This window comes from Danio rerio, chromosome 1 (genome assembly GCF_052040795.2).
Source record: "Danio rerio strain M-AB ecotype USA chromosome 1, GRCz13ab, whole genome shotgun sequence".
Taxonomy (NCBI): domain Eukaryota; kingdom Metazoa; phylum Chordata; class Actinopteri; order Cypriniformes; family Danionidae; genus Danio; species Danio rerio.
The window spans coordinates 29430001-29442274 of record NC_141021.1 but is presented as its reverse complement, the minus strand read 5'-3'; the positions used below and the strand labels follow the sequence as shown (position 1 = coordinate 29442274).

Genomic DNA, 12274 nt, shown 5'->3' with positions numbered 1-12274 from the left:
ATATGTTTAACAATAATAATAATAGCCTTCTTATAATAACCTTTATTTTACATCTACAGAATCATGAGAAATAATGATCTTGATTTTAAATTTAAAAAAAAAAAGTGATTCTCATTTTAGCCAGAATCGTGCAGCCCTATAGAGAACATTGATAATTTATTCCCTAACTGACACGACTTCCTGTCCACCATCTTGAACTAGTTTAAAAATCTGTTGTTTTGAACTGTCCATAGATCATTAGCCCAATTTCCACCAAATTTGGCTAAACATCTATAGAATTTTCCAGTAGCTCTGTAACTTGTCGTGTCGAACTTTTTTATAATCTGGTCGCTGAGCTGCTCGGCCCCAATAATTGCTGCTTGCAGTTGTAGTTGTGTTTATTATATATAAATTGCAAAAAAATTTATAAATATAAATCTTATAAGACAACCAGTAAGCATAATGTGTAACGCATTTATTGATTTATTTATTTTGCTGAATGAAAAAGAGTTTCTTCAAAATATGCAAGAGTTCTTTACAAGATGTAAAAGATTGATAAGAGACCAAGGGCACCCCAATCACAGAGCAAGAAAAAAAAGAAACATTTATTTACAGCATGTCAAAAGCATATTTAGGAACGCACAAGTACATAAAAACAGTGATCAAAATTAACAGATGTTGTTATACAGGTGGAGACCTAACAGCGGCAAAAGTGACTTTCAGTACAGATGTTTAGCTGCTGATTTGTTTTAATGTGTGATGCTTTAAAAATGTAATAGGCTAGTTTAGTTAAACACAAACTAATTCTAGAGAGAGAAAAGTTAAAAATCTCATTTTATTCCAGAACTATTCTGGGTCTGACAAAGGAAGAAGTCTGACCAACTGAAGAAGTGGGTAAGGACAAACTGGTGATGGTAGTTTAGACAATGTCATCTACCTATTTTAATATTTTTTCCACTCTACGTCATCAGGCGGGTTCATCTCTACTTTCCGTTTACCAACATCTATCCAGTTGGTGCTGAGGACAGTGCCTCCTGATTCCATCTGTAGAAGAAAATAGAAAAAAAAAAAATAAATCACAGCCAAAGTTTCCAAAGGTCTATGACAGCAGAAGGAAATACAGCATTTTTGTGCAACTGTACACACTAAGACTTAGAACTTGATTTTCTATTATTACCTGTTTATCTAAAGCTGCTTTGACACCATATGTTTTATAGAAATTCAATTGACAACTTGAAAAGCAGGGTGTCATTTTTGCTGTAGCTCAGGCTATGTTCACACTGCGAGGCTTAGTGCTCAAATAAAAAACTTTTCTCAGATGAATTTTTCACGTTGTTGAAAAATGGCCGATATAACATTTCCAGTGTGAACTGATCATGGTTTACACAGCTTAAACTTTCTAATTATGTACTGTGAAAATCAAAAATGTAACAAATTAACAACAACACATAGCCGAAATTTATGTTTGTTGGGCTTTTAATAATAAGAATTCATGCAAAACTCTAGCCGGCCAGGTTTGAGTGACATTAAACCTTTTCACTTCCAGACCCTTGGCAGATCCCAAAGTAATGCTAATGCTAACTGATATTCAGCAAAAGAGCATATGTTTCACATTTTCAATGAAAATGAAAGAAGGCAGTGATGTTTTAGGCTTCGTTTTGTTATAAATATGCATACAGTGAAGATGACGGTCATATAAATACGCAGATACATGACGCTTCAACATTTTTGGTGTCTGTTAAGCTGCTAATATCAAAATGAAAATAGGCAGTTCCTTATATCATGTTTTCATTTTATTGTTAAGAAAGTGAAACATGGTATTCAGGGTGTTATGAATGAGGTTATGAAGTACACTGTTCCCTTTGAAGATTTATCCATCGTGTCCCCAGGAGTTTGTTCTTCATATCAAACTTGCGAGGTCTGAACTTAAAGAAAAAGAGGATGCAAGACTGAACTATGTTTCTGAACTCAACTGAATATAAAGGAAAAAGCCCCAATCAGCAAATGTCTGCAGCCCGCCTCTTTTCTCCCATCAACACTGAGACGGAGCAGCAGTGTTTTAGAATCGAAATGATCTCTTCAGCCTTTCGAAAATGCTCTGTATTCGGCGCTCGAAAACTCTGGCGTAGTGTAGACAGATGACATAACCATAACAAAACCTTTGCGTTTTAAAAATTAAAGCGTATTAGTGTAAACGACGCCTTAGACATTTATATCATATCATTTCCTAAAGCACACAGTGATGATGTGAATAAAGTGATTGTGAAAAAAAAAATGTAAATGATTATTATTGCAGTTTTCGCAGACAGCAGTGTATTGCATTTCGTCATTTGCAAGCTAAAATAAGTGTTATGTGATAGAAAAAGCTGATAAGTAGTAATCCATGACAAGCCCGAAACATGCAGCACAGCGTCAGTGAAATTTATCAGCTGATAATGCGAAAATGATCACTGTGATCATGCTCTCCAGGGAACAACCAAGACTGAGGACATCAGTGTGTTAAACTCAAAGGTTAATGAAAAGCCACTGAGGAGTTAGAGGATGTTTGTAGTAAGTGCCAATGCAGAATGAGGATGCATGTAAAAGTTGCACGAATTCCTATCATTCACTGTAGTCAGATCCCTATCAGATTTAATAGCAATTGAAAAGATCAGACACCATGCGGCTTGTTGCTAACAACGTCATAACAAAAACAGTTTTGAGTCCATGTGGGCTGTTTTGTGAACGACTTAAACATACTATCACTCTTTGAAGCACAAACTTTTGGAATCATGTTAAATAAACAAAGGTTAATAGAGTGTTTATTCTAATTTTGTTGTAGAAATTCTTTCACTTTACGGTTCTAAATGCCATACAATTTAATAATACAACCTAAATGACTTCAAAGATCAGAAGGAAAATCTATACACACATCCTTACAGTACTTACAAAAGACTTGTTCATTGCCCGTCTGACATCATCCGAGCCATCCGAATAGATCTGTTGAAAAAGCTTGTTGAGAGCAGCATCACCCTCCAGATTTTCCTTCTTTTCCTCCTCCTTTATTTCTCCCACTAACTTGTCCCAGTTTCGTGTGTAGTGGGATGACGATGGATACTGGCCTAATAAATTTTTAAAGGGATAAAAAAAAAAAACATCAACAATGTATAAAACTACAAGCTCCAAGTGATTAGTGATCAATGGGAAATGCATTAAATATTCATTAAACATTTTATCTTATTATTAAGAGTTTGCCTTAATAGCAGTAAAAGTTTTTTTAAAATCATTTATTCACAAAATTGATGTGTGAGAGAGATAGAGTAACGGTAACACTTTATAATTACAAACTGAATCATTTATGAAGCATTAGCAGATGGTCACCTTAGAATTATAAGGTTCTGAGTTTTGAACGATTGTGGGATATTGAGCTTCAAAGTTTTTGCATTCCATATCAAAACAGTATGTGTGTAACATTTGTTTTTTTTAACTAAAAAAGTCTTAAAACGTAAATTACTTATAAAACCATCCCATAATGTAAATAAGTTGTAATTTAATAAGAATATGTCAATAACTAGTTTTTGACAAAAATGACAGATAGAACCTTATAATTTTAAGGTGACGATATAATGAATTTATTAACTCTACATTAATAGACGTTAGTAAGCAGTTTATAACTACAGCTACAAATGCTGTATAGATTTTTCGTGACTAAATTAAGTGTTGCATCATTTACAAACCATTTGTATTTAAGAGTAGTTAAATACTGGTTAAATACAATTAAAGACACAGTATCAAATGAACAATAATCTTTGCAATTTGTCCCTTTTTAGACTATAACTGAGCCTTCAATGGTAATTTATAAGGGATTTATGAAGCATAGTCATCATTAGATTAGGTGACAAAACATTCGAAGTTACAGAAGTAACCCTTCGTTCCCTGAGGAGGGGAACGGAAGTGCTATACAGTGGATTTGATTTTGAAAATCCAAGTATGGGAGGATTCGGTTCAGAAGCCGCTTGTCTGAAAGAGTATTGAACAGGCGAATGAATGCAATGAATTAGCAGCGTAAGCTTGCACAGGTGTGCTTCATTGCCAATTATCCCAGCATGTAAGCACACCTGGAGCGAGCAAACGCCATCCTTTTAAGCTGAAGAGACTTTCAAAAAGCTAAGGGACAGTCATTATGGCGACGGAGTATAGCACTTCCGTTCCCCTTCTTGGGGAACGAAGGGTTACTTCTGTAACCTCTAACGTTCCCCTTCGGTCGGGGAACTTCAGTGCTATACAGTGGATTTGATTTTGAAAATCCACGTATGGGAGAACTATGGAAAAGCACCATAATGACTGCACCTTACCAACGCCCCCGATGAGGGGATAGTCAAGCAAGCGTGAAGCACCCACAACATGGGAGGCGCGGTCCTCCAACGTGTCCCTGGCCCTAATTTAGCCTACTTCAACAGAAGTTTTACGGATTTAGATATATTATTTGGGAAGTCGTGAGAGTCTAGATAATTCTAAGAAAATACGACAGTACGTTGGGAAGCGTGCAATCCCGATAGGGAGGACACTGCGGAGGCCATCCGCTACCCAAGGGGGGGATAGATGGCAGAATTTACATATGGACTAACCCTAAGAAGGGGGAGTACGCATAGAAAAAAAGTGGTTAGCGAAGAGGGAAGACACGGGTCCACCGAGGGGGGGGGGGACTTAACCGTGGCAGAATAAGCATATGGGATCGCCTAGTGGGGATCACGCATAGCAGGCACCTATACCCAAAATGCGGGCTGACCAGCGGGAAGACAAGCGGGCAGACCTACAAGGTAGTGGGCCAGCAGGTGACTCCTCCGCTGAGTCAGTGCTAGGGGCCACAGAGGAATCTGCAGGGCTCACCTGACGAGGAACTTTACTGACAGATAAAAAGGCGCACGTACCTCCGTGTTAGGGAGAATGGCGCAGCAAGCATGTTTCAACACCCTACTGAGTTGTTTCCTCAATCATCAAAGGGTTCGCTAATACCCTTGAGAAAACCGGCTCCACTCGCAGATTGTAAAACCTTGCAAATGTGTTGGGTGTCACCCAGCCCGCAGCTCTACAAATGTCTGTTAGAGATGCGCCGCGTGCACTAGCCCAAGAGGATGCAACGCTCCGAGTGGAGTGTGCACGCACTCTCGGGGGACACGGCTCACCTCTGCTCAAATAAGCGAGTGAAATGGCATCCACAATCCAGTGGGATAATCTTTGTTTCGATACGGCACTTAGCTGCCGACCGCCATAACAGACAAAGAGCTGCTCAGATGATCTAAAGTTCTGAGTACGATCCACATAAATGCGCAGGGGGCGAACTAAACAAAGTAAGGAAAGGGCTGGGTCTGCCTCCTCCGGGGGCAGCGCTTGCAGGTTCACTACCTGATCTCTAAAGGGGGTGGTAGGAACCTTGGGCACATAACCCGGGCGGGGTCTCAGGATAACGTGAGTAGTCCGGCCCGAATTCCAGGCACGAGTCACTGACCGAAAATGCCTCCAGGTCCCCGACCCTCTTGATGAAGGCCAACGCGACCAGCAGAGCTGTCTTCAGGGACAGAAATCTTAGAGATACTGAATCGAGTGGCTCGAAGGGATCTGCGCGCAAACTCGTGAGAACAAGGGCGAGATCCCAAGAGGGCATGAGAGGGGGGCGGGATGGATTAATTCGCCTAGCACCCCTGAGGAACCGGGTGATGAGGTTGTGCTTTCCCACGGTGCCGCCAGCTACCGCGTTATGATAAGCGGAGATGGCGGCCACGTAAACCTTGAGAGTGGAGGGCGACAGCCTGCTGTCCAGCTTCTCTTGGAGGAAAGAGAGCACAATACTGATCTGGCAATTTCGGGGGTCTTCTCTGCAAGAGACGCACCATTCAGTGAATAGACTCCACTTCAGGGCGAAGGCGCGCCTCGTGGAGGGGGCTCTAGCCTGAGTGATGGTATTAACCACCGCACTCGATAGGTTACCCAAGTCTTCCTCTCGTCTAGGGACCACACGTGGAGGTTCCAAAAATCGGGGCGAAGGTGCCAGATGGTGCCCTGCCCCTGAGAGAGTAGGTCCTCTCTCAGAGGGATCTGCCAGGGGAGGGCCGTCACGAGGAGGGAGAGCTCTGATATCCAGGTCCGGTTGGGCCAGAGGGGCGCAACTAGCAGAACCTGTTCCTCGTCCTCCCTGACCTTGCACAGAAACTGCGCGAGCAGCAGTTAGGGAAAAAAAACAACTGGCAATGAGCGTTCTCGGGGGAAGCAAACAGATCGATCTGGGCCTCCCCGAATCGTGCCCATATCAGCTGGACCGACTCGGGGTGGAGTCTCCATTCTCCAGGACGTAACAGCTGCCGTGAGAGCGCATCAGCTGCACGGTTGAGCGTGCCTGGAACGTGAATGGCGCACAGCGATTTCAGCCGCGGGTGACTCCAGAGGAGCAGACGGCGGGCGAGCTGAGACATGCGGCGAGAGCGCATACCCCCCAAGCGGTTGATATACGCCGCCGCCGCCGCCGTACTGTCCGTCCTGACCTGCACGTGTTGCCGCTCCAGCACCGGTCAAAATCAGTGGAGAGCGTGGAACACTACCAACAGCTCTAGGCAATTGATATGCCAATGCAACTGGGCACTCTTCCACAGGCCCGCAGCTGCATGCCTGCGACACACAGCCCCCCAACCCGTGGTGGAAGCATCTGTTGAAACAACAACATGGTTGGACGCCTGTCCTAGAGGCACACCGGCCTGTAGGAACGAGGGGTCGTTCCGAGGGCTGAAGGACAGAGACTCGGTGTGTCCCTGCGTGTCATGCGCGTATTGGGACCCGATCGTGAAGCCAGTGCTGGAGTGGTCTCATATGGAGCAATCAGAGCAGCGTGACGGCGGCTGCGGATACCATATGCCCCAGGAGCCTCTGAAAGAACTTCAGTGAGACCACTATTTTACTGTCGAGCTCTCTCAGACAGCCCAGCTACAGGTGAGCGCGTTCCTCGAAGAGGTGCGCTACCATGGTGACTGAGTCCAGCTCCATCCCGAGAAAAGAGATCCTCTGCACGGGGGCGAGTTTGCTTTTTTCTCGGTTGACCTGAAGCCCCAGTAGGCAGAGATGCCGAAGCACCTTGTCCCTGTGCATAATCAATTGCTCCCGTGAGTGGGCTAAAATCAGCCAGTCATCAAGATAATATGCGGATGCCCGCGAGCCGAAGGGGCGCTAAGGCACCCTCCGCGAGTTTGGTGAAGACCCGCGGAGACAGAGAGAGCCAGAAGGGGAGGACCTTGTATTGCCATGCTCGACCCTCGAACGCAAACCACAGAAATTGGCGGTGGCGTGGAAGAATGGAGACATGGAAATACGCGTCCTTCAGGTCTATAGCTGCAAACCAATCCCGAGGACGAACGCATTGGAGGATGCGCCTCTGCGTGAGCATTCTGAACGGCAGCTTGTGCAGACAGCGGTTCAAAACACGCAGATCTAGGAACCGCTCTTTTTGGGTACGATGAAGTATGGGCTGTAAAACCCACTCTCCATCTCGGCTGGAGGAACTGGCTCGATTGCACCCTTCGCCAGGAGGGCAGCAATCTCCTCTCGCAAGACCGGGGCGGACACTGGTGAAATACACGCTCGTGAATTTGGGGTGGGCACTTCGTGAACTGAATCGCGTAACTGATTCTGATTGTGCGTATGAGCCACCGCGAGGGGCTGGCCCGCGCTAACCAGGCAGGCAGAGCCCTCGCTAATAGAGAGTCATCGCTACAATTGCTGACGTACCAGCGGTGGGGCAGCGCGGAGTGGGTGTGCTGATCCCGGAAGTACGAGGGTCCCGCGGAAGAGCGATTTGCTCTGGCTCCGCACCCTGACTCCGGAGAGGGGGCTGGAGGGCTGAGTGAAGGGAGACCGTCCCCCCAGCGCTCGTGACCCACTGGCGAAGCATGTAGAATCTGTGAGTCGGAAGGCAGCGCGTCCCGGACTGGCAGAGTTTGTGCTGTCACATCCGGGAAAGGGGAAAAAGTGGTCTTTCATTGATGTTTTGGTCGCACTGAAAAGTACTGTTGGAATCGGGGCCCCGCCCTCCAGCGGGGAAAGAGCAAGTTTCCTCTTCTCCGGATGGCCTGTCTCAGGGACGTTTCGCAGTCCGTTTACCGGACTTAACGGCGCCCTGGGCAGGGGGGGCTGCCTGCTTTCGAGGTGTACGCCGCGCCTGCTGGCGAGGAGCAGCGGAGGTGGATGGCTCGGTGGGCGGAGCGGGCTTACGGCCACGCCGATAGATGATATTGCCCATCGCATCTAACTGCTCTTTCACCGCCTTGAATTCCTGGGTAAATTCACCGACGTTGTCGCCGAACGGGCCAGCCTGGGATATGGGCGAGTCAAGAAAGCGAACTTTGTCAACATCGCGCATATCAGCCAGGTTTAGCCAGAGGTGGCGTTCCTGAAAGTGTGGACAGCACGGGCAGAGAAAGGTGCCCTCCAAGACTGCGTGAGCCTACTGTGCACTTCCGGGAAGAAGGGGACGAGAGGCTTCGAATGCTTCGCCTTCTGGTCCTCCCTGTAGCACCCATCTAGTCGGTCCGGCCGCGGAGCTCTGGGATGAACCAGCTCCAGCCCCATGACCGAAGCAGCCCGGGAAATCACGGCTAACATGTCCGCTTCAGGATCCGTTTTGACGGCGCTCACCTGCCCGGAGGGGGCAAGCGGGTCAGGATCATCGGACAGTGAAAACCCACCCTCCGATGCCGCGGAGGACATCTGATCTCCGGTGTCAGCGAGCGTGAGAGCTACCATCTGGTTAGACGGATCACTCCTACTGCCCGAAGCTTGGATGGAGCACCGTGAGGAGCGAGAGGTCCGCGGACCCTTGGGCGGCGGATTATCTCCCGCTGGAACCCTCAGATCTGCCCGAGCGCCCGCTGCAGGGCAGGAGGCAACTGGGGTGGATCGCTCTCTTACGAAGGTTAGCCGCGATCTTAGCTGTGCAATGGTCTTGGCATCGCAATGACGACATGAACCGCCCGCGAGCACCAAAAATGCAATGCAGTGATCGTGTCCATCATCCGGAGCCAGGAAACCCCCGCATCCAAAAACACACAGTCGGAGCGTCATCCTGAAAAGGACGTGCTGCACTACTGTGTTGCTTTTTTTTAGGAAAAGTTGCAACAATACGAACCGCTCTGGAGGACCGGACCCAAAAAACCGCAGGCAAAGGAGAAACCCAGCTCGACCGTCTGCCGCTGCGAAAACCCACTCTGGACCGGGAGACACTCGTTCGCTCTGAAGTCACTGAACCAGCAAGAGGAACCCTCATCGACTCGATCAGAAACTCTCTGAAGCAAAAAGGATAGCGTTTGCTCGCTCCAGGTGTGCTTATATGCTGGGATAATTGGCAATGAAGCACACCTGTGCAAGCTTACGCTGCCAATTCATTACATTCATTGGCTTGTTCTATACTCTTTCAGACAATTGGCTTCTGAACCGAATCCTCCCATACTTGGATTTTCAAAATCAAATCCACTGTATAGCACTGAAGTTCCCCAACCGAAGGGGAACTGGATGACAGAGTTAATAAAGCTTTTATTAACATACAAATTAACTACAAGTACATGTTTGAATAAAAAGAATTATAAATGTTGATTTTAATAGTTTATTAATCATTTACTTAAGCATTCTAAATAATCTTAAAAACTATAATTATAACTAAATGAAGTATCGCATTATTTACAAACCAATTATGAAAAATAAATCTTTAACAAAATATGAAAATACAATTATTCAGCAGATTATTTGTGTGCTTTTAATTCAAGAATACAGCATTTGTATCTGCAGATATAAACTGCTTATTAATTACTACATCTATTAATGTAGAGTTAATGCTTAACAGATAATGAATTCACTATTTGCTAATGTTTCATAAATGGTTCATAGTGTGTAGTTATTATAAAGTGTTAACGAAAAAAACTTATACCAAAGAATAGAGTGAAGAGCTATTGATGATGTCAGGAAGTCACCTTTATATCTATGGAGCTTTTTTAGTTGTTATCAAAGCTGTTTTATGTGAAAGAACAGGGAAATAAGTCATAATATTTAATTTGGGGACAACACGGTGGCACAGTGGCTAGCACGATAGCCTCACAGCAAAAAGGTCGCTGGTTCGGGCCTTGGCTTGGTAAGTTGCCATTTCTGTGTGGAGTTTGCTGTGGAGTTTGAATCCAATCAAATCATTTATTGAATAAATTAAATTGGCCGTAGTGTAAATGTGTGCATTAGTGTGTATGGATGTTTCCGAGTATTGAATTGCAGCATGGAAGGGCCGCTGTGTAAAACATATACTGTATAAAATGACGGTTCATTCTGCTGTGGCGACCCCTGAAAAATAAAGGGACTAAGCTGAAGGAAATTAATGAATGAATTTTAGCTTGTGGGACATATATAGCATATCAGGTATCTAGCTGATTAGTGGTGTAATGTTAGTATAGTTCTAGTTAGTTCAAAACTGATTAGGAATGGGCCGGAATACAGTATGTCTGTAACATCTCCAACCTCTGTGGTTCCCCCCTCCCAATCCTCACCAGACTACTAATTCAGTGTCCACTACATTTCCCAGCATCTGTTACGTGTGATTACCCTAGCACCTGAAATACATTACAATGACTATTTAAACTCTACCTACCAATCATTAAACCCTACCTACCATTGACGTTTTGTTTTGCCCCAAATACAAGTCTGAGCATTTTTCTCTGTTTTCTGACCTATTATATGTTGACCTTGGACTGTTCCTCGCTTCTGTGATTGCTTATGCCGCCTGCCTTCTGTGAACCACTGCTCGGCCACCTGTGTCGACCTATCGCCTGTTCACCAACTCGGAGTTCTTTCTCTCCTTTGTAATCCTAATTTGTTGCTAACTGAGCCTGCCTGTTCGCTTGTCTTTTTTTGATTCAATAAAGCTGCAAATGCATCCCCTCTCGGTTGACTCGACCTAACAGTATGAAAACCTTAAATAAAATTATCATGGTTTCACGATATAGTGATTACGGCACTAAAATGAGTTCTTTTTAAAAGGGTAAAACAAAACAACTTTTTATACACAATCTATTTTATCTTACGAAACAAAAAATATTTAATTATTATGTCAGGCTAAATTCAAATAAGCCATCGACTTCATTAGTTTCAAAATCACTGATTTCTTTACAACTTGAAAAGGCATCTTTGAATATCTTTATTTTCTTTAGATATACATAAGCGACTGCACTGTTCAGCTCTATAGCATGATTAAATGTTGGTTTATAAGCAATTTGTTTGTAAAATGTCTTCTAAATTGTCGGCTGACCATTAGCTTTTGATGTGGAGAGTCTTTTTCTGTAAATAATAATAAATAAATAATAATTTCCAATTTTTCCAAACCACGTTAAACCTTAAAACAGGTTATTGTCCTATGCCTAAAACCGATCCAGTTCAGTTTTATACAGATGTGATTATTAACGAGCCCCTATTATGGGTTTTTAAGAATGACCTTACATGTATTGTGTAAAGCAGCTCTAGGTGAAGTGAAATATCCAGCTAAGGCTTAAATCTAAAAGTGCACAGTGTTTAAAACTATTGACTCATCTATATAAGAGTCGACTCATAGTGCTTCAAATTAATTGTCTTGATAACGAGTCTTTAGGAGTCTTTCGGCATGACGTCGATAACAAAACTTAAGCCCCATCCAATAGTTGTGCGCGCAAACCCGGGAAAATTTAAACCTGTGGCCTCGCCCACAAACACAGTAGCAAAGAATAAGAGTAAAACACTGTGACAGATCCCTGTTGAATCAAGCCATGAAGATGCTGTGCTCAGCTGCATATTATTGGAAGTGTGAGGGAACGTTAGTGTTATTTTCCTCTGCCCAAAGATGAAACTGTGAAGAGTCAGTGTTTGAAGTTTATTTTTGCAAAAATACCTCAGCATTATAGCCCAGCCTTGTGCTGTTTAGGTGCTTCTGGAATGTACACGCTTAAAACGCGAGATTCGTCGGCCGCTTGTTAAAGGATGCATCAGAAAAGACGATTGATGTAAGGGACTTTTATTAGGAACTTTATCAGTACAAGGCAGTATTAAAAGCAGTTTCTTTCTCCATTTCACAAGTGTAAGTAAGTGTATTACCATAGATGCCTTCTTGTTTGCTCTAGCTTACAAATTATGTATTTAATTAGGTTTTGTAACTTATAACTGCTTGTACTGTATGTGGTTAACTCTTTATATTTAAATATCGCGTCTAATCCCACGTTAAAAACGCAATGTGTGCTGCTTTGTTTACGGATTTAAATGCGTTTGTGAG

The 12274-nt window shown here is 44.1% G+C and overlaps 1 protein-coding gene across 2 annotated transcripts in view; it reads right to left on the bottom strand.

Annotated features, from left to right (window-relative positions):
* Positions 1-444: 444 nt before the first annotated feature.
* sugt1 (SGT1 homolog, MIS12 kinetochore complex assembly cochaperone) overlaps positions 445-12274 on the bottom strand; it is a 42168-nt gene continuing 30338 nt past the window's right edge. Inside the window, 2 exon segments of one of the 2 annotated variants that reach the window (NM_001007361.1) lie at positions 445-1023; positions 2908-3080. In NM_001007361.1, coding sequence (NP_001007362.1) covers positions 922-1023; positions 2908-3080 — 275 coding nt within the window. In that variant the 3' untranslated portion in view covers positions 445-921. 2 annotated transcript variants of the gene reach the window in all.